At 52.3% G+C, this 26129-nt stretch overlaps 1 protein-coding gene across 1 annotated transcript in view; it reads right to left on the bottom strand.

Annotated features, from left to right (window-relative positions):
• Positions 1 to 360: 360 nt before the first annotated feature.
• Positions 361 to 26129, bottom strand: part of HASPIN (histone H3 associated protein kinase) — a 53295-nt gene continuing 27526 nt past the window's right edge. The window contains exon 10 of the mRNA XM_072131621.1: positions 361 to 1652. Within this exon, the coding sequence (XP_071987722.1) occupies positions 1445 to 1652 (208 nt within the window). The 3' untranslated portion in view covers positions 361 to 1444. The remainder of the gene's footprint in view (positions 1653 to 26129) is intronic.

The following is a 26129-nucleotide window of genomic DNA, read 5'->3' on the forward strand; positions in this document are numbered from 1 at the left end:
ATTAGCAGAATGTGTCTGAACACAACCATAGAAAAAACTCACAGCTCAATATTCATAAAAGCTTCTCTGACATTGCCTGCCACTGATTGACAGTATGAGAAGATTAGCATAACACACGCCCCCAGCTCCTCCTCCTCTCTGACCAAACACTGATTACAATGGTCAGATACTGGGAATGTTATCTCCGCAACCACAGGGGCTAGACAGAAAATTCAAAGTGCCCCTAAATCTGTGTAGCCGCCCCCACAGGATGGTATATAATCTCTACATGTGTGAGGTGGTAGAAGGTCCTCTTTAAGCAAGCTCATATTGAGCCAACACAGTACAATATGAATGTATTGCAGTGTGTTATGTAATTCATGCTGCGCATGCTCAGCGAGTTGCAGTCGGGTCGGCGAGGGGAGTCCAATACATACCGGAAACCCCTTCAGACGCCCCAGTCATGCATTTAAGGGGTTAACACCCTTGATTGGAGGAATCTTTAATCGTGGGTGTTACAGACTGACACTCGCAGCTTCTGGCATCGACAGGTTAGGAAGTCGGTCTGTGCAGTAATATTCTGTCCTGCATCAGGAAGGGGCGAAGACTACATGTAGATATTTATTAAGATTTTAAACTTTAATGCACAAATGTGCAGCGCAAACATAAAAAACTGTTGTCAGATAAGACTCCATGGCTCTTAACAGGAAGATTTGACATGAGCTAATCCCCCTGACTCTACCCTGTTGGTGGGTGAACATAATTATGTAGCTTGTCCATTCTATTTGGAACTATATATTATTCCTCCAATACCGCCAGACAAAACCCTCATGAAAACTGATGAGCCTTCCCCATTGGCCCTGTGTCCAGGATGAGACGCCCGTCATCTTGCAATGTTCAGAGGTTCTGCCATGATTCTGTTGTACTAGGGTTTATTTATGGCAGGTCTATACATCTCTGCTCTGGCCCTAAAATGTCATTTAGAGAAGGAAGCTCCGATCCAAGGTTAAAAGCCACAAAAATCTTTCCTGGCAAACGCAGAGTCAAACACGGAGGAAGCCACAAGACAAAGAAAAAGAAAGACCAAGTATATGAATAAAAAACACGGCTAATAAGGCCTTTATGGTGAGTTACTCCACACATTACACCATTTCTTTTATTAGATTTTTTCCTCTATTTTTCTATATTTATAATAAAAGATCCAAAAATATACAAGTCTCATTATTACCCTATGACTGGGGGCAGGAAGGGCCTGGGGCAAAGCCACATCAGCCTCTTCCTGTAAATGACACAGACGCTCCAGCTATAAAACGGATCCGTTTTTTTGGTCTTTTCCTAATCCAGGAGCAGATACCAATAGACTCTAAAATGATTATAAAAATGATTATAGCAAATGGTTTATATAAAGTCCAGAAGCCACACCCTTTGTGGACCCCGTGTGTCCAGCAGAGGGATCAGGGAGACTTCACTTGAACAAGCGGCTCCTCTTCAGCACTTCTGTGGCGGATCCGTAGTGTCGGACCTCCCTCCTGAAGTCCTGGAGTCTGCGGAGATCGCGGCGCTGGACGGCAGAGCTCGGCTTCTTCATGCACTTGGCTTCAGTAAGAAGCTTGTCACACAGATAGTGCAGCCACAGGACATTGGAGTGCGGCTTATACAAGGACCAGACGTTCCTGAAGAAGACAAAGACATAGATCCATCAAGAAAACCTCCCGGGGGGTCTCCAGTGGGCGGCTCTACACCCCCATCCCTGGAGAGAATACACAGCCCCTTATATCACACTTTGCCCGGGGTCTTATTTTTTGATGTAATAAATTGTTGAGCAAAATTAAAAATGAACATTTCTTAATTTACTTTAGTCATTACGTCACAAACCTCAGCGTAACCAGACTCTTCATCCATCAAGAACTTCCTGTAACTCTACGACAACAATCTATCGTACATTTACCGATCCCTGGATTTATGGCCGTTGTATCATCCTCATATTTCCACAAACCCAGAAATTCTCTTAGAATCACTGGCCCCAATCTCTCCCGCGTAGCGATAGCCCTTTCCTCCAATGAGCAACCCCGGGCAGCAGTCATTGATTTTATGCTAAGAACCTCCTCTAGGTGTAGAGGATGCCCCCTGTCTATGGTGATGGTAGAACCTCCTCTCCTCTAGGTGTAGAAGATGCCTCCTGTCTATGGTGATGGTAGAACCTCCTCTCCTCTAGGTGTAGAGGATGCCCCCTGTCTATGGTGATGGTAGAACCTCCTCTCCTCTAGGTGTAGAGGATGCCCCCTGTCTATGGTGATGGTAGAACCTCCTCTCCTCTAGGTGTAGAGGATGCCCCCTGTCTATGGTGATGGTAGAACCTCCTCTCCTCTAGGTGTAGAGGATGCCCCCTGTCTATGGTGATGGTAGAACCTCCTCTCCTCTAGGTGTAGAGGATACCTCCTGTCTATGGTGATGGTAGAACCTCCTCTCCTCTAGGTGTAGAGGATGCCCCCTGTCTATGGTGATGGTAGAACCTCCTCTCCTCTAGGTGTAGAGGATGCCCCCTGTCTATGGTGATGGTAGAACCTCCTCTCCTCTAGGTGTAGAGGATGCCCCCTGTCTATGGTGATGGTAGAACCTCCTCTCCTCTAGGTGTAGAGGATGCCCCCTGTCTATGGTGATGGTAGAGCCTCCTCTCCTCTAGGTGTAGAGGATGTCCCCTGTCTATGGTGATGGTAGAATCTCCTCTCCTCTAGGTGTAGAGGATGTCCCCTGTCTATGATGATGATGATGATAGAACCGCCTCTCCTCTAGGTGTAGAGGATGCCCCCTGTCTATGGTGATGGTAGAACCTCCTCTCCTCTAGGTGTAGAGGATGCCCCCTGTCTATGGTGATGGTAGAACCTCCTCTCCTCTAGGTGTAGAGGATACCTCCTGTCTATGGTGATGGTAGAACCTCCTCTCCTCTAGGTGTAGAGGATGCCCCCTGTCTATGGTGATGGTAGAACCTCCTCTCCTCTAGGTGTAGAGGATGCCCCCTGTCTATGGTGATGGTAGAACCTCCTCTCCTCTAGGTGTAGAGGATGCCCCCTGTCTATGGTGATGGTAGAACCTCCTCTCCTCTAGGTGTAGAGGATACCTCCTGTCTATGGTGATGGTAGAACCTCCTCTCCTCTAGGTGTAGAGGATGCCCCTGTCTATGGTGATAGTAGAATCTCCTCTCCTCTAGGTGTAGAGGATGTCCCCTGTCTATGGTGATGGTAGAATCTCCTCTCCTCTAAGTGTAGAGGATGCCCCCTGTCTACGGTGATCGTAGAACCTCCTCTCCTCTAGGTGTAGAGGATGCCTCCTGTCTATGGTGATGGTGGATCCTCCTCTCCTCTAGGTGTAGAGGATGCCCCCTGTCTATGGTGATGGTAGAACCTCCTCTCCTCTAGGTGTAGAGGATGCCCCCTGTCTATGGTGATGGTAGAACCTCCTCTCCTCTAGGTGTAGAGGATGCCCCCTGTCTATGGTGATGGTAGAACCTCCTCTCCTCTAGGTGTAGAGGATGCCCCCTGTCTATGGTGATGGTAGAACCTCCTCTCCTCTAGGTGTAGAGGATACCTCCTGTCTATGGTGATGGTAGAACCTCCTCTCCTCTAGGTGTAGAGGATGCCCCCTGTCTATGGTGATGGTAGAACCTCCTCTCCTCTAGGTGTAGAGGATGTCCCCTGTCTATGGTGATGGTAGAACCTCCTCTCCTCTAGGTGTAGAGGAAACCTCCTGTCTATGGTGATGGTAGAACCTCCTCTCCTCTAGGTGTAGAGGATGTCCCCTGTCTATGGTGATGGTAGAACCTCCTCTCCTCTAGGTGTAGAGGATGCCCCCTGTCTATGGTGATGGTAGAACCTTCTCTCCTCTAGGTGTAGAGGATGCCCCCTGTCTATGGTGATGGTAGAACCTCCTCTCCTCTAGGTGTAGAGGATGCCCCCTGTCTATGGTGATGGTAGAACCTCCTCTCCTCTAGGTGTACAGGATGTCCCCTGTCTATGGTGATGGTAGAACCTCCTCTCCTCTAGGTGTAGAGGATGTCCCCTGTCTATGGTGATGGTAGAACCTCCTCTCCTCTAGGTGTAGAGGATACCTCCTGTCTATGGTGATGGTAGAACCTCCTCTCCTCTAGGTGTACAGGATGTCCCCTGTCTATGGTGATGGTAGAACCTCCTCTCCTCTAGGTGTAGAGGATGCCCCCTGTCTATGGTGATGGTAGAACCTCCTCTCCTCTAGGTGTACAGGATGTCCCCTGTCTATGGTGATGGTAGAACCTCCTCTCCTCTAGGTGTAGAGGATGCCCCCTGTCTATGGTGATGGTAGAACCTCCTCTCCTCTAGGTGTAGAGGATGCCCCCTGTCTATGGTGATGGTAGAACCTCCTCTCCTCTAGGTGTAGAGGATGCCCCCTGTCTATGGTGATGGTAGAACCTCCTCCTCTTTAGGTGTAGAGGATGTCCCCTGTCTATGGTGATGGTAGAACCTCCTCTCCTCTAGGTGTAGAGGATGCCCCCTGTCTATGGTGATGGTAGAACCTCCTCTCCTCTAGGTGTACAGGATGTCCCCTGTCTATGGTGATGGTAGAACCTCCTCTCCTCTAGGTGTAGAGGATGCCCCCTGTCTATGGTGATGGTAGAACCTCCTCTCCTCTAGGTGTAGAGGATGCCCCCTGTCTATGGTGATGGTAGAACCTCCTCTCCTCTAGGTGTAGAGGATGCCCCCTGTCTATGGTGATGGTAGAACCTCCTCTCCTCTAGGTGTAGAGGATGCCCCCTGTCTATGGTGATGGTAGAACCTCCTCCTCTTTAGGTGTAGAGGATGTCCCCTGTCTATGGTGATGGTAGAACCTCCTCTCCTCTAGGTGTAGAGGATGCCCCCTGTCTATGGTGATGGTAGAACCTCCTCTCCTCTAGGTGTAGAGAATGCCTCCTGTCTATGGTGATGGTAGAACCTCCTCTCCTCTAGGTGTAGAGGACACCCCCTGTCTATGGTGATGGTAGAACCTCCTCTCCTCTAGGTGTAGAGGATGCCCCTGTCTATGGTGATGGTAGAACCTCCTCTCCTCTAGGTGTAGAGGATGCCCCCTGTCTATGGTGATGGTAGAATCTCCTCTCCTCTAGGTGTAGAGGATGCCCCCTGTCTATGGTGATGGTAGAACCTCCTCTCCTCTAGGTGTAGAGGATGCCTCCTGTCTATGGTGATGGTAGAACCCCCTCTCCTCTAGGTGTAGAGGATGCCCCCTGTCTATGGTGATGGTAGAACCTCCTCCTCTCTAGGTGTAGAGGATGCCCCCTGTCTATGGTGATGGTAGAACCTCCTCTCCTCTAGGTGTAGAGGATGCCCCCTGTCTATGGTGATGGTAGAACCTCCTCTCCTCTAGGTGTAGAGGATGTCCCTGTCTATGGTGATGGTAGAACCTCCTCTCCTCTAGGTGTAGAGGATGCCCCCTGTCTATGGTGATGGTAGAACCTCCTCCTCTCTAGGTGTAGAGGATGCCTCCTGTCTATGGTGATGGTAGAACCCCCTCTCCTCTAGGTGTAGAGGATGCCCCCTGTCTATGGTGATGGTAGAACCTCCTCCTCTCTAGGTGTAGAGGATGTCCCCTGTCTATGGTGATGGTAGAACCTCCTCCTCTCTAGGTGTAGAGGATGTCCCCTGTCTATGGTGATGGTAGAACCTCCTCTCCTCTAGGTGTAGAGGACGTCCCCTGTCTATGGTGATGGTAGAACCTCCCTCTTCTAGGGGTAGAGGCCACAGGGGCCCGGCTCGCCAAGCGACGGGGCCAGATAGAAACGGTCCGCGGGCCGTAGTTTGGGGACCCCTGCTCTATCGTTTATCAGCCATAACAAGTCATATTATCACACAGTGGACACCCCAACCCCATTCCATGTGTCAGCCGTAACAGATTTTCGCTATGTCGGCGTCTCTTATGGTGGTCACCACAACATCCATCTGATTGCCTCCCCCTGCTGCATGCTCTTTTGGTGGTCTCCACGGACTTTGCACCCTCTGCAGCTTACTCTTATAGTGGTTTCCACAGATTATCTGACACTGCATCTTCTGCTGTAATATCCTATGCTGGTCACCACCAATTTCAATAGCCACTGCAGAATCTGCTGTGCTCTTAACTGACTTCATCTGATACTGCCTCCCCTGTTGTGCTCTCCTATGGTGGTCTCCATTTTACACTCCCTGCCACTTTCACAAGTCATATTTAGTTGGTTTTAATGGAATTTAAATTCCATTTTATCAGGTATTTGTTTTGTTGTTTAGTATATAACTATGAGCGACAACACATATTTTAGTATTTAACAAACCAGTTGTTGGAGTTGGCATTTCCCTGTCAGATAACTGCTCCATCAGCCCAATCCCTTGACGTAGGCAACAGAGCAAGTTTCCAACTTTAATCCCTAAAACCGACCCAGGTTATCCAATGCCCCTCCCATATAACTTCTCTAACCTTACTGATGAGAAAGTTTCCTCTAAAGTGTCAAGCTAAGACCTCATTACTGGTGCACTTCACCCCATGCCATCACATCTTCTCCCCGACCTCACACCACTGCTGATCCCGCTCTGACCTCATTACTTGTGCACTTGACCCCATGCCATCACATCTTCTCCCCGACCTCACACCACTGCTGATCCCCGCTATGACCTCATTACTTGTGCACTTGACCCCATGCCATCACATCTTCTCCCCGACCTCACACCACTGCTGATCCCCGCTCTGACCTCATTACTTGTGCACTTGACCCCATGCCATCACATCTTCTCCCCAACCTCACACCACTGCTGATCCCCGCTCTGACCTCATTACTTGTGCACTTGACCCCATGCCATCACATCTTCTCCCCAACCTCACACCACTGCTGATCCCCGCTCTGACCTCATTACTTGTGCACTTGACCCCATGCCATCACATCTTCTCCCCGACCTCACACCACTGCTGATCCCCGCTCTGACCTCATTACTTGTGCACTTGACCCCATGCCATCACATCTTCTGCCCGACCACACACCACTGCTGATCCCCGCTCTGACCTCATTACTTGTGCACTTGACCCCATGCCATCACATCTTCTGCCCGACCACACACCACTGCTGATGCCCGCTCTGACCTCATTACTTGTGCACTTGACCCCATGCCATCACATCTTCTCCCCGACCTCACACCACTGCTGATCCCGCTCTGACCTCATTACTTGTGCACTTGACCCCATGCCATCACATCTTCTCCCCGACCTCACACCACTGCTGATCCCCGCTCTGACCTCATTACTTGTGCACTTGACCCCATGCCATCACATCTTCTGCCCGACCACACACCACTGCTGATGCCCGCTCTGACCTCATTACTTGTGCACTTGACCCCATGCCATCACATCTTCTCCCCTACCTCACACCACTGCTGATCCCCGCTCTGACCTCATTACTTGTGCACTTGACCCCATGCCATCACATCTTCTGCCCGACCACACACCACTGCTGATGCCCGCTCTGACCTCATTACTTGTGCACTTGACCCCATGCCATCACATCTTCTGCCCGACCACACACCACTGCTGATCCCCGCTCTGACCTCATTACTTGTGCACTTGACCCCATGCCATCACATCTTCTCCCCTACCTCACACCACTGCTGATCCCCGCTCTGACCTCATTACTGGTGCACTTGACCCCATGCCATCACATCTAATCCCTGACCTCACACCACTGCTGATCCCCGCTCTGACCTCATTACTGGTGCAATTGACCCCATGCCATCACATCTTCTCCCCGACCTCACACCACCGCTGAATCCCGCTCTGACCTCATTACTTGTGCACTTGACCCTATGCCATCACATCAAATCCCCGACCTCACACCACTGCTGATCCCGCTCTGACCTCATTACTTGTGCACTTGACCCCATGCCATCACATCTTCTCCCCGACCTCACACCACTGCTGATCCCCGCTCTGACCTCATTACTTGTGCACTTGACCCCATGTCATCACATCTAATCCCCGACCTCACACCACTGCTGATCCCCGCTCTGACCTCATTACTTGTGCACTTGACCCCATGCCATCACATCAAATCCCCGACCTCACACCACTGCTGATCCCCGAACTGACCTCATTACTTGTGCACTTGACCCCATGCCATCACATCTAATCCCCGACCTCACACCACTGCTGATCCCCGAACTGACCTCATTACTTGTGCACTTGACCCCATGCCATCACATCTTCTCCCCGATCTCACACCACTGCTGATCCCCGCTCTGACCTCATTACTTGTGCACTTGACCCTATGCCATCACATCAAATCCCCGACCTCACACCACTGCTGATCCCGCTCTGACCTCATTACTTGTGCACTTGACCCCATGCCATCACATCTTCTCCCCGACCTCACACCACTGCTGATCCCCGCTCTGACCTCATTACTTGTGCACTTGACCCCATGTCATCACATCTAATCCCCGACCTCACACCACTGCTGATCCCCGAACTGACCTCATTACTTGTGCACTTGACCCCATGCCATCACATCTTCTCCCCTACCTCACACCACTGCTGATCCCCGCTCTGACCTCATTACTGGTGCAATTGACCCCATGCCATCACATCTTCTCCCCGACCTCACACCACCGCTGATCCCCGCTCTGACCTCATTACTTGTGCACTTGACCCTATGCCATCACATCAAATCCCCGACCTCACACCACTGCTGATCCCGCTCTGACCTCATTACTTGTGCACTTGACCCCATGCCATCACATCTTCTCCCCGACCTCACACCACTGCTGATCCCCGCTCTGACCTCATTACTTGTGCACTTGACCCCATGTCATCACATCTAATCCCCGACCTCACACCACTGCTGATCCCCGCTCTGACCTCATTACTTGTGCACTTGACCCCATGCCATCACATCTTCTCCCCGACCTCACACCACTGCTGATCCCCGAACTGACCTCATTACTTGTGCACTTGACCCCATGCCATCACATCTAATCCCCGACCTCACACCACTGCTGATCCCCGAACTGACCTCATTACTTGTGCACTTGACCCCATGCCATCACATCTTCTCCCCGATCTCACACCACTGCTGATCCCCGCTCTGACCTCATTACTTGTGCACTTGACCCCATGCCATCACATCTTCTCCCTGACCTCACACCACTGCTGATCCCGCTCTGACCTCATTACTTGTGCACTTGACCCCATGCCATCACATCTAATCCCCGACCTCACACCACTGCTGATCTCCGCTCTGACCTCATTACTTGTGCACTTGACCCCATGCCATCACATCTAATCTCCGACCTCACACCACTGCTGATCCCCGCTCTGACCTCATTACTTGTGCACTTGACCCCATGTCATCACATCTAATCCCCGACCTCACACCACTGCTGATCCCCGAACTGACCTCATTACTTGTGCACTTGACCCCATGCCATCACATCTAATCCCCGACCTCACACCACTGCTGATCCCCGAACTGACCTCATTACTTGTGCACTTGACCCCATGCCATCACATCTTCTCCCTGACCTCACACCACTGCTGATCCCGCTCTGACCTCATTACTTGTGCACTTGACCCCATGCCATCACATCTAATCCCCGACCTCACACCACTGCTGATCTCCGCTCTGACCTCATTACTTGTGCACTTGACCCCATGCCATCACATCTAATCCCCGACCTCACACCACTGCTGATCCCCGCTCTGACCTCATTACTTGTGCACTTGACCCCATGCCATCACATCTTCTCCCCTACCTCACACCACTGCTGATCCCCGCTCTGACCTCATTACTTGTGCACTTGACCCCATGCCATCACATCTTCTCCCCGACCTCACACCACTGCTGATCCCCGCTCTGACCTCATTACTTGTGCACTTGACCCCATGCCATCACATCTTCTGCCCGACCACACACCACTGCTGATGCCCGCTCTGACCTCATTACTTGTGCACTTGACCCCATGCCATCACATCTTCTGCCCGACCACACACCACTGCTGATCCCCGCTCTGACCTCATTACTTGTGCACTTGACCCCATGCCATCACATCTTCTCCCCGACCTCACACCACTGCTGATCCCGCTCTGACCTCATTACTTGTGCACTTGACCCCATGTCATCACATCTAATCCCCGACCCCACACCACTGCTGATCCCGCTCTGACCTCATTACTTGTGCACTTGACCCCATGCCATCACATCTTCTCCCTGACCTCACACCACTGCTGATCCCCGCTCTGACCTCATTACTTGTGCACTTGACCCCATGCCATCACATCTTCTGCCCGACCACACACCACTGCTGATCCCCGCTCTGACCTCATTACTTGTGCACTTGACCCCATGCCATCACATCTTCTCCCCGACCTCACACCACTGCTGATCCCGCTCTGACCTCATTACTTGTGCACTTGACCCCATGTCATCACATCTAATCCCCGACCCCACACCACTGCTGATCCCGCTCTGACCTCATTACTTGTGCACTTGACCCCATGCCATCACATCTTCTCCCTGACCTCACACCACTGCTGATCCCCGCTCTGACCTCATTACTTGTGCACTTGACCCCATGCCATCACATCTTCTGCCCGACCACACACCACTGCTGATCCCCGCTCTGACCTCATTACTTGTGCACTTGACCCCATGCCATCACATCTAATCCCCGACCCCACACCACTGCTGATCCCGCTCTGACCTCATTACTTGTGCACTTGACCCCATGCCATCACATCTTCTCCCTGACCTCACACCACTGCTGATCCCGCTCTGACCTCATTACTTGTGCACTTGACCCCATGTCATCACATCTAATCCCCGACCCCACACCACTGCTGATCCCGCTCTGACCTCATTACTTGTGCACTTGACCCCATGCCATCACATCTAATACCCGACCTCACACCACTGCTGATCCCCGCCCTGACCTCATTACTTGTGCACTTGACCCCATGCCATCACATCTTCTCCCCGACCTCACACCACTGCTGATCCCCGCCCTGACCTCATTACTTGTGCACTTGACCCCATGCCATCACATCTAATCCCCGACCTCACACCACTGCTGATCCCCGCCCTGACCTCATTACTTGTGCACTTGACCCCATGCCATCACATCTAATCCCCGACCTCACACCACTGCTGATCCCCGCCCTGACCTCATTACTTGGGCACTTGACCCCATGCCATCACAGCTTCTCCCTGACCTCACACCACTGCTGATCCCGCTCTGACCTCATTACTTGTGCACTTGACCCCATGCCATCACATCTTCTCCCTGACCTCACACCACTGCTGATCCCCGCCCTGACCTCATTACTTGGGCACTTGACCCCATGCCATCACATCTAATTCCCGACCTCACACCACTGCTGATCCCCGCTCTGACCTCATTACTTGTGCACTTGACCCCATGCCATCACATCTTCTCCCTGACCTCACACCACTGCTGATCCCCGCCCTGACCTCATTACTTGGGCACTTGACCCCATGCCATCACATCTAATTCCCGACCTCACACCACTGCTGATCCCCGCTCTGACCTCATTACTTGTGCACTTGACCCCATGCCATCACATCTTCTCCCTGACCTCACACCACTGCTGATCCCCGCCCTGACCTCATTACTTGGGCACTTGACCCCATGCCATCACATCTAATTCCCGACCTCACACCACTGCTGATCCCCGCTCTGACCTCATTACTTGTGCACTTGACCCCATGTCATCACATCTAATCCCTGACCTCACACCACTGCTGATCCCCGCCCTGACCTCATTACTTGGGCACTTGACCCCATGCCATCACATCTTCTCCCCGACCTCACACCACTGCTGATCCCCGCTCTGACCTCATTACTGGTGCACTTGACCCCATGCCATCACATCTTCTCCCTGACCTCACACCACTGCTGATCCCGCTCTGACCTCATTACTTGTGCACTTGACCCCATGCCATCACATCTTCTCCCTGACCTCACACCACTGCTGATCCCGCTCTGACCTCATTACTTGTGCACTTGACCCCATGCCATCACATCTTCTCCCCGACCTCACACCGCTGCTGATCCCCGCCCTGACCTCATTACTTGGGCACTTGACCCCATGCCATCACATCTAATTCCCGACCTCACACCACTGCTGATCCCCGCTCTGACCTCATTACTTGTGCACTTGACCCCATGCCATCACATCTTCTCCCCGACCTCACACCACTGCTGATCCCGCTCTGACCTCATTACTTGTGCACTTGACCCCATGCCATCACAGCTTCTCCCTGACCTCACACCACTGCTGATCCCGCTCTGACCTCATTACTTGTGCACTTGACCCCATGCCATCACATCTTCTCCCCGACCTCACACCACTGCTGATCCCGCTCTGACCTCATTACTTGTGCACTTGACCCCATGCCATCACATCTTCTCCCTGACCTCACACCACTGCTGATCCCCGCTCTGACCTCATTACTTGGGCACTTGACCCCATGCCATCACATCTAATTCCCGACCTCACACCACTGCTGATCCCCGCTCTGACCTCATTACTTGTGCACTTGACCCCATGCCATCACATCTTCTCCCCGACCTCACACCGCTGCTGATCCCGCTCTGACCTCATTACTTGTGCACTTGACCCCATGCCATCACATCTAATCCCCGACCTCACACCACTGCTGATCCCGCTCTGACCTCATTACTTGTGCACTTGACCCCATGCCATCACATCTAATCCCCGACCTCACACCACTGCTGATCCCGCTCTGACCTCATTACTTGTGCACTTGACCCCATGCCATCACATCTTCTCCCCGACCTCACACCACTGCTGATCCCCGCCCTGACCTCATTACTTGTGCACTTGACCCCATGCCATCACATCTTCTCCCTGACCTCACACCACTGCTGATCCCCGCTCTGACCTCATTACTTGTGCACTTGACCCCATGCCATCACATCTAATCCCCGACCTCACACCACTGCTGATCCCGCTCTGACCTCATTACTTGTGCACTTGACCCCATGCCATCACATCTTCTCCCCGACCTCACACCACTGCTGATCCCCGCTCTGACCTCATTACTTGTGCACTTGACCCCATACCATCACATCTTCTCCCTGACCTCACACCACTGCTGATCCCCGCTCTGACCTCATTACTTGTGCACTTGACCCCATGCCATCACATCTTCTGCCCGACCACACACCACTGCTGATCCCCGCTCTGACCTCATTACTTGTGCACTTGACCCCATGCCATCACATCTTCTCCCCGACCTCACACCACTGCTGATCCCGCTCTGACCTCATTACTTGTGCACTTGACCCCATGCCATCACATCTTCTCCCCGACCTCACACCACTGCTGATCCCCGCTCTGACCTCATTACTTGGGCACTTGACCCCATGCCATCACATCTTCTCCCTGACCTCACACCACTGCTGATCCCCGCTCTGACCTCATTACTTGTGCACTTGACCCCATGCCATCACATCTAATCCCCGACCTCACACCACTGCTGATCCCCGCTCTGACCTCATTACTTGGGCACTTGACCCCATGCCATCACATCTTCTCCCCGACCTCACACCACTGCTGATCCCCGCTCTGACCTCATTACTTGTGCACTTGACCCCATGCCATCACATCTTCTGCCCGACCTCACACCACTGCTGATGCCCGCTCTGACCTCATTACTTGGGCACTTGACCCCATGCCATCACATCTTCTCCCTGACCTCACACCACTGCTGATCCCCGCTCTGACCTCATTACTTGTGCACTTGACCCCATGCCATCACATCTTCTCCCCGACCTCACACCACTGCTGATCCCCGCTCTGACCTCATTACTTGGGCACTTGCCGCCGTGGCCACTTTTTACCTTCCTAATCGGGAACTATTTTTAGAATAACCTTGAGCGGTTCTTTGGAACACTTTATAGAATCCAGATGATACATTGTACTTTAGGATTAGTTTGAACTTTGGGTGATATCTTTTGTGTTTACTTATTAAAAAACTTTTTCTGCCTTTCACCAAAATTAACTTAATAACCGTCTCAGCTTTCCAGTGACTTTGAGAATTTGTCATTTTTTGGAAAACGTAAGTACTGAAGTGGTGGTGACTGCTGTCCGGCCACATGGCGGGGCAATAAAGGGAAAGAACCCCATTCACAGCAGATATGGATGGTCACATGTTACAAGCTTTAAAACTGTTGCCGAATGTTTATATATAAGAGATTCATTTTTACGGGATACATAATTTCTGGGGCGTCTTATTGATGTTAAATCTCGCCCGTCTATACTTGTTACCTGTAGCTGTAGCCACGCGGGGTGTAATCTAGCCCGTCTATACTTCTTACCTGTAGCCGTAGCCACGCGGGGTGTAATCTCGCCCGTCTATACTTGTTACCTGTAGCCACGTGGGGTGTAATCTCGCCCGTCTATACTTGTTACCTGTAGCCACGCAGGGTGTAATCTAGCCCAGCTATACTTGTTACCTGTAGCCACGCAGGGTGTAATCTAGCCCAGCTATACTTGTTACCTGTAGCCACGCAGGGTGTAATCTAGCCCAGCTATACTTGTTACCTGTAGCCACGTGGGGTGTAATCTCGCCCGTCTATACTTGTTACCTGTAGCTACGCGGGGTGTAATCTAGCCCGTCTATACTTGTTACATGTAGCCACGCGGGATGTAATCTCGCCCGTCTATACTTGTTACCTGTAGCCACGCGGGGTGTAATCTCGCCCGTCTATACTTGTTACCTGTAGCCACGCAGGGTGTAATCTAGCCCAGCTATACTTGTTACCTGTAGCCACGCAGGGTGTAATCTAGCCCAGTTATACTTGTTACCTGTAGCCACGTGGGGTGTAATCTGGCCCGTCTATACTTGTTACCTGTAGCTGTAGCCACGCGGGGTGTAATCTCGCCCGTCTATACTTGTTACCTGTAGCTGTAGCCACGCAGGGAGTAATCTCGCCCGTCTATACTTGTTACCTGTAGCCACGCAGGGTGTAATCTAGCCCAGCTATACTTGTTACCTGTAGCCACGTGGGGTGTAATCTGGCCCGTCTATACTTGTTACCTGTAGCTGTAGCCACGCGGGGTGTAATCTCGCCCGTCTATACTTGTTACCTGTAGCTGTAGCCACGCGGGGTGTAATCTCGCCCGTCTATACTTGTTACCTGTAGCTGTAGTCACGCAGGGTGTAATCTCGCCCGTCTACACTTGTTACCAGCAGCTGTAGCCACGCGGGGTGTAATCTAGCCCGTCTATACTTGTTACCTGTAGCCACGCGGGGTGTAATCTAGCCCGTCTATACTTGTTACCTGTAGCCACGTGGGGTGTAATCTCGCCCGTCTATACTTGTTACCTGTAGCTGTAGCCACGCGGGGTGTAATCTCGCCCATCTATACTTGTTACCTGTAGCCACGCGGGGTGTAATCTAGCCCGTCTATACTTGTTACCTGTAGCTGTAGCCACGCGGGGTGTAATCTAGCCCGTCTATACTTGCTACCTGTAGCTGTAGCCACGTGGGGTGTAATCTCGCCCGTCTATACTTGCTACCTGTAGCCACGCGGGGTGTAATCTAGCCCGTCTATACTTGTTACCTGTAGCTGTAGCCACGCGGGGTGTAATCTAGCCCGTCTATACTGGTTACCTGTAGCTGTAGCCACGTGGGGTGTAATCTCGCCCGTCTATACTTGTTACCTGTAGCCACGCGGGGTGTAATCTCGCCCGTCTATACTTGTTACCTGTAGCCACGCGGGGTGTAATCTAGCCCGTCTATACTTGTTACCTGTAGCCACGCGGGGTGTAATCTCGCCAGTCTATACTTGTTACCTGTAGCCACGCGGGGTGTAATCTCGCCCGTCTATACTTGTTACCTGTAGCCACGCGGGGTGTAATCTCGCCCGTCTATACTTGTTACCTGTAGCTGTAGCCACGCGGGGTGTAATCTCGCCCGTCTATACTTGTTACCTGTAGCCACGCGGGGTGTAATCTCGCCCGTCTATACTTGTTACCTGTAGCTGTAGCCACGCAGGGTGTAATCCAGCCCGTCTATACTTGTTACCTGTAGCTGTAGCCACGCAGGGTGTAATCTCGCCCGTCTATACTTGTTACCTGTAGCCACGCGGGGTGTAATCTCGCCCGTCTATACTTGTTACCTGTAGCTGTAGCCACGCGGGGTGTAATCTAGCCCGTCTATACTTGTTACCTGTAGCTGTAGCCACGCGGGGTGTAATCTAGCCCGTCTATACTTGTTACCTGTAGCTGTAGCCACGAGGGGTGTAATCTCGCCCGTCTATACTTGTTACCTGTAGCTGTAGCCACGCGGGGTGTAATCTCGCCCGTCTATACTTGTTACCTGTAGCCACGCAGGGTGTAATCCAGCCCGTCTATACTTGTTACCTGTAGCTGTAGCCACGCGGGGTGTAATCTAGCCCGTCTATACTTGCTACCTGTAGCTGTAGCCACGTGGGGTGTAATCTCGCCCGTCTATACTTGTTACCTGTAGCTGTAGCCACGCGGGGTGTAATCTCGCCCGTCTATACTTGCTACCTGTAGCTGTAGCCACGTGGGGTGTAATCCAGCCCGTCTATACTTGTTACCTGTAGCTGTAGCCACGCGGGGTGTAATCTAGCCCGTCTATACTTGTTACCTGTAGCTGTAGCCACGTGGGGTGTAATCTCGCCCGTCTATACTTGTTACCTGTAGCTGTAGCTACGCGGGGTGTAATCTCGCCCGTCTATACTTGTTACCTGTAGCTACGCGGGGTGTAATCTAGCCCGTCTATACTTGTTACCTGTAGCCACGCGGGGTGTAATCTAGCCCGTCTATACTTGTTACCTGTAGCCACGCGGGGTGTAATCTCGCCCGTCTATACTTGTTACCTGTAGCTGTAGCCACGTGGGGTGTAATCTCGCCCGTCTATACTTGTTACCTGTAGCCACGCAGGATGTAATCTCGCCGTCTATACTTGTTACCTGTAGCCCCGCGGGGTGTAATCTCGCCCGTCTATACTTGTTACCTGTAGCTGTAGCCACGCAGGATGTAATCTCGCCCGTCTATACTTGTTACCTGTAGCTGTAGCCACGTGGGGTGTAATCTCGCCCGTCTATACTTGTTACCTGTAGCCACGCGGGGTGTAATCTAGCCCGTCTATACTTGTTACCTGTAGCCACGCGGGGTGTAATCTAGCCCGTCTATACTTGTTACCTGTAGCTGTAGCCACGCGGGGTGTAATCTAGCCCGTCTATACTTGTTACCTGTAGCTGTAGCCACGCGGGGTGTAATCTAGCCCGTCTATACTTGTTACCTGTAGCCACGCGGGGTGTAATCTAGCCCGTCTATACTTGTTACCTGTAGCCACGCAGGGTGTAATCTCGCCCGCCTATACTTGTTACCTGTAGCCACGCGGGGTGTAATCTCGCCCGTCTATACTTGCTACCTGTAGCTGTAGCCACGCGGGGTGTAATCTCGCCCGTCTATACTTGTTACCTGTAGCTGTAGCCACGCGGGGTGTAATCTCGCCCGTCTATACTTGCTACCTGTAGCTGTAGCCACGCGGGGTGTAATCTAGCCCGTCTATACTTGTTACCTGTAGCTGTAGCCACGCGGGGTGTAATCTCGCCCGTCTATACTTGTTACCTGTAGCTGTAGCCACGCGGGGTGTAATCTCGCCCGTCTATACTTGCTACCTGTAGCTGTAGCCACGCGGGGTGTAATCTAGCCCGTCTATACTTGTTACCTGTAGCTGTAGCCACGTGGGGTGTAATCTTGCCCGTCTATACTTGTTACCTGTAGCTGTAGCCACGCGGGGTGTAATCTCGCCCGTCTATACTTGTTACCTGTAGCCACGCAGGATGTAATCTCGCCGTCTATACTTGTTACCTGTAGCCACGCGGGGTGTAATCTCGCCCGTCTATACTTGTTACCTGTAGCCACGCGGGGTGTAATCTAGCCCGTCTACACTTGTTACCTGTAGCCACGCAGGGTGTAATCTCGCCCGCCTATACTTGTTACCTGTAGCTGTAGCCACGCGGGGTGTAATCTAGCCCGTCTATACTTGTTACCTGTAGCCACGCGGGGTGTAATCTCGCCCGTCTATACTTGTTACCTGTAGCTGTAGCCACGCGGGGTGTAATCTAGCCCGTCTATACTTGTTACCTGTAGCTGTAGCCACGCGGGGTGTAATCTCGCCCGCCTATACTTGTTACCTGTAGCCACGCGGGGTGTAATCTCGCCCGTCTATACTTGCTACCTGTAGCTGTAGCCACGCGGGGTGTAATCTCGCCCGTCTATACTTGTTACCTGTAGCTGTAGCCACGCGGGGTGTAATCTCGCCCGTCTATACTTGTTACCTGTAGCTGTAGCCACGCGGGGTGTAATCTAGCCCGTCTATACTTGTTACCTGTAGCTGTAGCCACGCGGGGTGTAATCTCGCCCGTCTATACTTGCTACCTGTAGCTGTAGCCACGCGGGGTGTAATCTAGCCCGTCTATACTTGTTACCTGTAGCTGTAGCCACGTGGGGTGTAATCTCGCCCGTCTATACTTGTTACCTGTAGCCACGCGGGGTGTAATCTAGCCCGTCTATACTTGCTAGCTGTAGCCACGCGGGGTGTAATCTAGCCCGTCTATACTTGTTACCTGTAGCCACGCGGGGTGTAATCTCGCCCGTCTATACTTGTTACCTGTAGCCACGCGGGGTGTAATCTAGCCCGTCTACACTTGTTACCTGTAGCCACGCAGGGTGTAATCTCGCCCGCCTATACTTGTTACCTGTAGCTGTAGCCACGCGGGGTGTAATCTAGCCCGTCTATACTTGTTACCTGTAGCCACGCGGGGTGTAATCTCGCCCGTCTATACTGGTTACCTGTAGCTGTAGCCACGTGGGGTGTAATCTCGCCCGTCTATACTTGTTACCTGTAGCCACGCGGGGTGTAATCTCGCCCGTCTATACTTGTTACCTGTAGCCACGCGGGGTGTAATCTAGCCCGTCTATACTTGTTACCTGTAGCCACGCGGGGTGTAATCTCGCCAGTCTATACTTGTTACCTGTAGCCACGCGGGGTGTAATCTCGCCCGTCTATACTTGTTACCTGTAGCTGTAGCCACGCAGGGTGTAATCCAGCCCGTCTATACTTGTTACCTGTAGCTGTAGCCACGCAGGGTGTAATCCAGCCCGTCTATACTTGTTACCTGTAGCTGTAGCCACGCAGGGTGTAATCTCGCCCGTCTATACTTGTTACCTGTAGCCACGCGGGGTGTAATCTCGCCCGTCTATACTTGTTACCTGTAGCTGTAGCCACGCGGGGTGTAATCTAGCCCGTCTATACTTGTTACCTGTAGCTGTAGCCACGCGGGGTGTAATCTAGCCCGTCTATACTTGTTACCTGTAGCTGTAGCCACGCAGGGTGTAATCTCGCCCGTCTATACTTGTTACCTGTAGCCACGCAGGGTGTAATCCAGCCCGTCTATACTTGTTACCTGTAGCTGTAGCCACGCGGGGTGTAATCTAGCCCGTCTATACTTGCTACCTGTAGCTGTAGCCACGTGGGGTGTAATCTCGCCCGTCTATACTTGTTACCTGTAGCTGTAGCCACGTGGGGTGTAATCTAGCCCGTCTATACTTGCTACCTGTAGCTGTAGCCACGTGGGGTGTAATCTCGCCCGTCTATACTTGTTACCTGTAGCTGTAGCCACGCGGGGTGTAATCTCGCCCGTCTATACTTGCTACCTGTAGCTGTAGCCACGTGGGGTGTAATCCAGCCCGTCTATACTTGTTACCTGTAGCTGTAGCCACGCGGGGTGTAATCTAGCCCGTCTATACTTGTTACCTGTAGCTGTAGCCACGTGGGGTGTAATCTCGCCTGTCTATACTTGTTACCTGTAGCTGTAGCTACGCGGGGTGTAATCTCGCCCGTCTATACTTGTTACCTGTAGCTACGCGGGGTGTAATCTAGCCCGTCTATACTTGTTACCTGTAGCCACGCGGGGTGTAATCTAGCCCGTCTATACTTGTTACCTGTAGCTGTAGCCACGCGGGGTGTAATCTCGCCCGTCTATACTTGTTACCTGTAGCTGTAGCCACGTGGGGTGTAATCTCGCCCGTCTATACTTGTTACCTGTAGCCACGCAGGATGTAATCTCGCCGTCTATACTTGTTACCTGTAGCCCCGCGGGGTGTAATCTCGCCCGTCTATACTTGTTACCTGTAGCTGTAGCCACGCAGGATGTAATCTCGCCCGTCTATACTTGTTACCTGTAGCTGTAGCCACGTGGGGTGTAATCTCGCCCGTCTATACTTGTTACCTGTAGCCACGCGGGGTGTAATCTAGCCCGTCTATACTTGTTACCTGTAGCCACGCGGGGTGTAATCTAGCCCGTCTATACTTGTTACCTGTAGCCACGCAGGGTGTAATCTCGCCCGCCTATACTTGTTACCTGTAGCCACGCGGGGTGTAATCTAGCCCGTCTATACTTGTTACCTGTAGCTGTAGCCACGTGGGGTGTAATCTCGCCCGTCTATACTTGTTACCTGTAGCTGTAGCCACGCGGGGTGTAATCTCGCCCGTCTATACTTGTTACCTGTAGCCACGCAGGATGTAATCTCGCCGTCTATACTTGTTACCTGTAGCCACGCGGGGTGTAATCTCGCCCGTCTATACTTGTTACCTGTAGCCACGCGGGGTGTAATCTAGCCCGTCTACACTTGTTACCTGTAGCCACGCAGGGTGTAATCTCGCCCGCCTATACTTGTTACCTGTAGCTGTAGCCACGCGGGGTGTAATCTAGCCCGTCTATACTTGTTACCTGTAGCTGTAGCCACGCGGGGTGTAATCTCGCCCGTCTATACTTGTTACCTGTAGCTGTAGCCACGCGGGGTGTAATCTCGCCCGTCTATACTTGTTACCTGTAGCTGTAGCCACGCGGGGTGTAATCTAGCCCGTCTATACTTGTTACCTGTAGCTGTAGCCACGCGGGGTGTAATCTCGCCCGTCTATACTTGCTACCTGTAGCTGTAGCCACGCGGGGTGTAATCTAGCCCGTCTATACTTGTTACCTGTAGCTGTAGCCACGTGGGGTGTAATCTCGCCCGTCTATACTTGTTACCTGTAGCCACGCGGGGTGTAATCTAGCCCGTCTATACTTGCTAGCTGTAGCCACGCGGGGTGTAATCTAGCCCGTCTATACTTGTTACCTGTAGCCACGCGGGGTGTAATCTCGCCCGTCTATACTTGTTACCTGTAGCCACGCGGGGTGTAATCTAGCCCGTCTACACTTGTTACCTGTAGCCACGCAGGGTGTAATCTCGCCCGCCTATACTTGTTACCTGTAGCTGTAGCCACGCGGGGTGTAATCTAGCCCGTCTATACTTGTTACCTGTAGCCACGCGGGGTGTAATCTCGCCCGTCTATACTTGTTACCTGTAGCTGTAGCCACGCGGGGTGTAATCTCGCCCGTCTATACTTGTTACCTGTAGCCACGCGGGGTGTAATCTCGCCCGTCTATACTTGTTACCTGTAGCCACGCGGGGTGTAATCTCGCCCGTCTATACTTGTTACCTGTAGCCACGCGGGGTGTAATCTAGCCCGTCTATACTTGTTACCTGTAGCCACGCGGGGTGTAATCTCGCCCGTCTATACTTGTTACCTGTAGCTGTAGCCACGCGGGGTGTAATCTAGCCCGTCTATACTGGTTACCTGTAGCTGTAGCCACGTGGGGTGTAATCTCGCCCGTCTATACTTGTTACCTGTAGCCACGCGGGGTGTAATCTCGCCCGTCTATACTTGTTACCTGTAGCCACGCGGGGTGTAATCTAGCCCGTCTATACTTGTTACCTGTAGCCACGCGGGGTGTAATCTCGCCAGTCTATACTTGTTACCTGTAGCCACGCGGGGTGTAATCTCGCCCGTCTATACTTGTTACCTGTAGCTGTAGCCACGCAGGGTGTAATCCAGCCCGTCTATACTTGTTACCTGTAGCTGTAGCCACGCAGGGTGTAATCCAGCCCGTCTATACTTGTTACCTGTAGCTGTAGCCACGCAGGGTGTAATCTCGCCCGTCTATACTTGTTACCTGTAGCCACGCGGGGTGTAATCTCGCCCGTCTATACTTGTTACCTGTAGCTGTAGCCACGCGGGGTGTAATCTAGCCCGTCTATACTTGTTACCTGTAGCTGTAGCCACGCGGGGTGTAATCTAGCCCGTCTATACTTGTTACCTGTAGCTGTAGCCACGCAGGGTGTAATCTCGCCCGTCTATACTTGTTACCTGTAGCCACGCAGGGTGTAATCCAGCCCGTCTATACTTGTTACCTGTAGCTGTAGCCACGCGGGGTGTAATCTAGCCCGTCTATACTTGCTACCTGTAGCTGTAGCCACGTGGGGTGTAATCTCGCCCGTCTATACTTGTTACCTGTAGCTGTAGCCACGCGGGGTGTAATCTCGCCCGTCTATACTTGCTACCTGTAGCTGTAGCCACGTGGGGTGTAATCCAGCCCGTCTATACTTGTTACCTGTAGCTGTAGCCACGCGGGGTGTAATCTAGCCCGTCTATACTTGTTACCTGTAGCTGTAGCCACGTGGGGTGTAATCTCGCCTGTCTATACTTGTTACCTGTAGCTGTAGCTACGCGGGGTGTAATCTCGCCCGTCTATACTTGTTACCTGTAGCTACGCGGGGTGTAATCTAGCCCGTCTATACTTGTTACCTGTAGCCACGCGGGGTGTAATCTAGCCCGTCTATACTTGTTACCTGTAGCCACGCGGGGTGTAATCTCGCCCGTCTATACTTGTTACCTGTAGCTGTAGCCACGCGGGGTGTAATCTCGCCCGTCTATACTTGTTACCTGTAGCCACCCGGGGTGTAATCTCGCCCGTCTATACTTGTTACCTGTAGCTGTAGCCACGCAGGGTGTAATCTCGCCCGTCTATACTGGTTACCTGTAGCCACGCAGGGTGTAATCTCGCCCGTCTATACTTGTTACCTGTAGCCACGCGGGGTGTAATCTCGCCCGTCTATACTTGTTACCTGTAGCTGTAGCCACGCAGGGTGTAATCTCGCCCGTCTATACTGGTTACCTGTAGCCACGCAGGGTGTAATCTCGCCCGTCTATACTTGTTACCTGTAGCCACGCGGGGTGTAATCTCGCCCGTCTATACTTGTTACCTGTAGCCACGCGGGGTGTAATCTCGCCCGTCTATACTTGTTACCTGTAGCTGTAGCCACGTGGGGTATAATCTCGCCCGTCTATACTTGTTACCTGTAGCTGTAGCCACGTGGGGTGTAATCTTGTTACCTGTAGCCACGCGGGGTGTAATCTCGCCCGTCTATACTGGTTACCTGTAGCCACGCAGGGTGTAATCTCGCCCGTCTATACTTGTTACCTGTAGCCACGCAGGGTGTAATCTCGCCCGTCTATACTTGTTACCTGTAGCCACGCGGGGTGTAATCTCGCCCGTCTATACTTGTTACCTGTAGCCACGCGGGGTGTAATCTCGCCCGTCTATACTTGTTACCTGTAGCCACGCGGGGTGTAATCTCGCCCGTCTATACTTGTTACCTGTAGCCACGTGGGGTGTAATCTCGCCCGTCTATACTTGTTATCTGTAGCCACGTGGGGTGTAATCTCGCCCGTCTATACTTGTTACCTGTAGCCACGCGGGGTGTAATCTCGCCCGTCTATACTTGTTACCTGTAGCTGTAGCCACGTGGGGTATAATCTCGCCCGTCTATACTTGTTATCTGTAGCTGTAGCCACGCGGGGTGTAATCTCGCCCGTCTATACTTGTTATCTGTAGCCACGCGGGGTGTAATCTCGCCCGTCTATACTTGTTACCTGTAGCCACGCGGGGTGTAATCTCGCCCGTCTATACTTGTTACCTGTAGCCACGTGGGGTGTAATCTCGCCCGTCTATACTTGTTATCTGTAGCCACGTGGGGTGTAATCTCGCCCGTCTATACTTGTTACCTGTAGCCACGCGGGGTGTAATCTCGCCCGTCTATACTTGTTACCTGTAGCTGTAGCCACGTGGGGTATAATCTCGCCCGTCTATACTTGTTACCTGTAGCTGTAGCCACGCGGGGTGTAATCTCGCCCGTCTATACTTGTTACCTGTAGCCACGCGGGGTGTAATCTCGCCCGTCTATACTTGTTACCTGTAGCCACGTGGGGTGTGATCTAGCCCGTCTATACTTGTTACCTGTAGCTGTAGCCACGTGGGGTGTAATCTCGCCCGTCTATACTTGTTACCTGTAGCCACGTGGGGTGTGATCTAGCCCGTCTATACTTGTTACCTGTAGCTGTAGCCACGCGGGGTGTAATCTCGCCCGCCTATACTTGTTACCTGTAGCCACGCGGGGTGTAATCTCGCCCGTCTATACTTGCTACCTGTAGCTGTAGCCACGCGGGGTGTAATCTCGCCCGTCTATACTTGTTACCTGTAGCTGTAGCCACGCGGGGTGTAATCTCGCCCGTCTATACTTGTTACCTGTAGCTGTAGCCACGCGGGGTGTAATCTAGCCCGTCTATACTTGTTACCTGTAGCTGTAGCCACGCGGGGTGTAATCTCGCCCGTCTATACTTGCTACCTGTAGCTGTAGCCACGCGGGGTGTAATCTAGCCCGTCTATACTTGTTACCTGTAGCTGTAGCCACGTGGGGTGTAATCTCGCCCGTCTATACTTGTTACCTGTAGCCACGCGGGGTGTAATCTAGCCCGTCTATACTTGCTAGCTGTAGCCACGCGGGGTGTAATCTAGCCCGTCTATACTTGTTACCTGTAGCCACGCGGGGTGTAATCTCGCCCGTCTATACTTGTTACCTGTAGCCACGCGGGGTGTAATCTAGCCCGTCTACACTTGTTACCTGTAGCCACGCAGGGTGTAATCTCGCCCGCCTATACTTGTTACCTGTAGCTGTAGCCACGCGGGGTGTAATCTAGCCCGTCTATACTTGTTACCTGTAGCCACGCGGGGTGTAATCTCGCCCGTCTATACTGGTTACCTGTAGCTGTAGCCACGTGGGGTGTAATCTCGCCCGTCTATACTTGTTACCTGTAGCCACGCGGGGTGTAATCTCGCCCGTCTATACTTGTTACCTGTAGCCACGCGGGGTGTAATCTAGCCCGTCTATACTTGTTACCTGTAGCCACGCGGGGTGTAATCTCGCCAGTCTATACTTGTTACCTGTAGCCACGCGGGGTGTAATCTCGCCCGTCTATACTTGTTACCTGTAGCTGTAGCCACGCAGGGTGTAATCCAGCCCGTCTATACTTGTTACCTGTAGCTGTAGCCACGCAGGGTGTAATCCAGCCCGTCTATACTTGTTACCTGTAGCTGTAGCCACGCAGGGTGTAATCTCGCCCGTCTATACTTGTTACCTGTAGCCACGCGGGGTGTAATCTCGCCCGTCTATACTTGTTACCTGTAGCTGTAGCCACGCGGGGTGTAATCTAGCCCGTCTATACTTGTTACCTGTAGCTGTAGCCACGCGGGGTGTAATCTAGCCCGTCTATACTTGTTACCTGTAGCTGTAGCCACGCAGGGTGTAATCTCGCCCGTCTATACTTGTTACCTGTAGCCACGCAGGGTGTAATCCAGCCCGTCTATACTTGTTACCTGTAGCTGTAGCCACGCGGGGTGTAATCTAGCCCGTCTATACTTGCTACCTGTAGCTGTAGCCACGTGGGGTGTAATCTCGCCCGTCTATACTTGTTACCTGTAGCTGTAGCCACGTGGGGTGTAATCTAGCCCGTCTATACTTGCTACCTGTAGCTGTAGCCACGTGGGGTGTAATCTCGCCCGTCTATACTTGTTACCTGTAGCTGTAGCCACGCGGGGTGTAATCTCGCCCGTCTATACTTGCTACCTGTAGCTGTAGCCACGTGGGGTGTAATCCAGCCCGTCTATACTTGTTACCTGTAGCTGTAGCCACGCGGGGTGTAATCTAGCCCGTCTATACTTGTTACCTGTAGCTGTAGCCACGTGGGGTGTAATCTCGCCTGTCTATACTTGTTACCTGTAGCTGTAGCTACGCGGGGTGTAATCTCGCCCGTCTATACTTGTTACCTGTAGCTACGCGGGGTGTAATCTAGCCCGTCTATACTTGTT

The sequence above is a fragment of the Engystomops pustulosus genome, unplaced genomic scaffold, assembly GCF_040894005.1.
Source record: "Engystomops pustulosus unplaced genomic scaffold, aEngPut4.maternal MAT_SCAFFOLD_106, whole genome shotgun sequence".
NCBI lineage: Eukaryota > Metazoa > Chordata > Amphibia > Anura > Leptodactylidae > Engystomops > Engystomops pustulosus.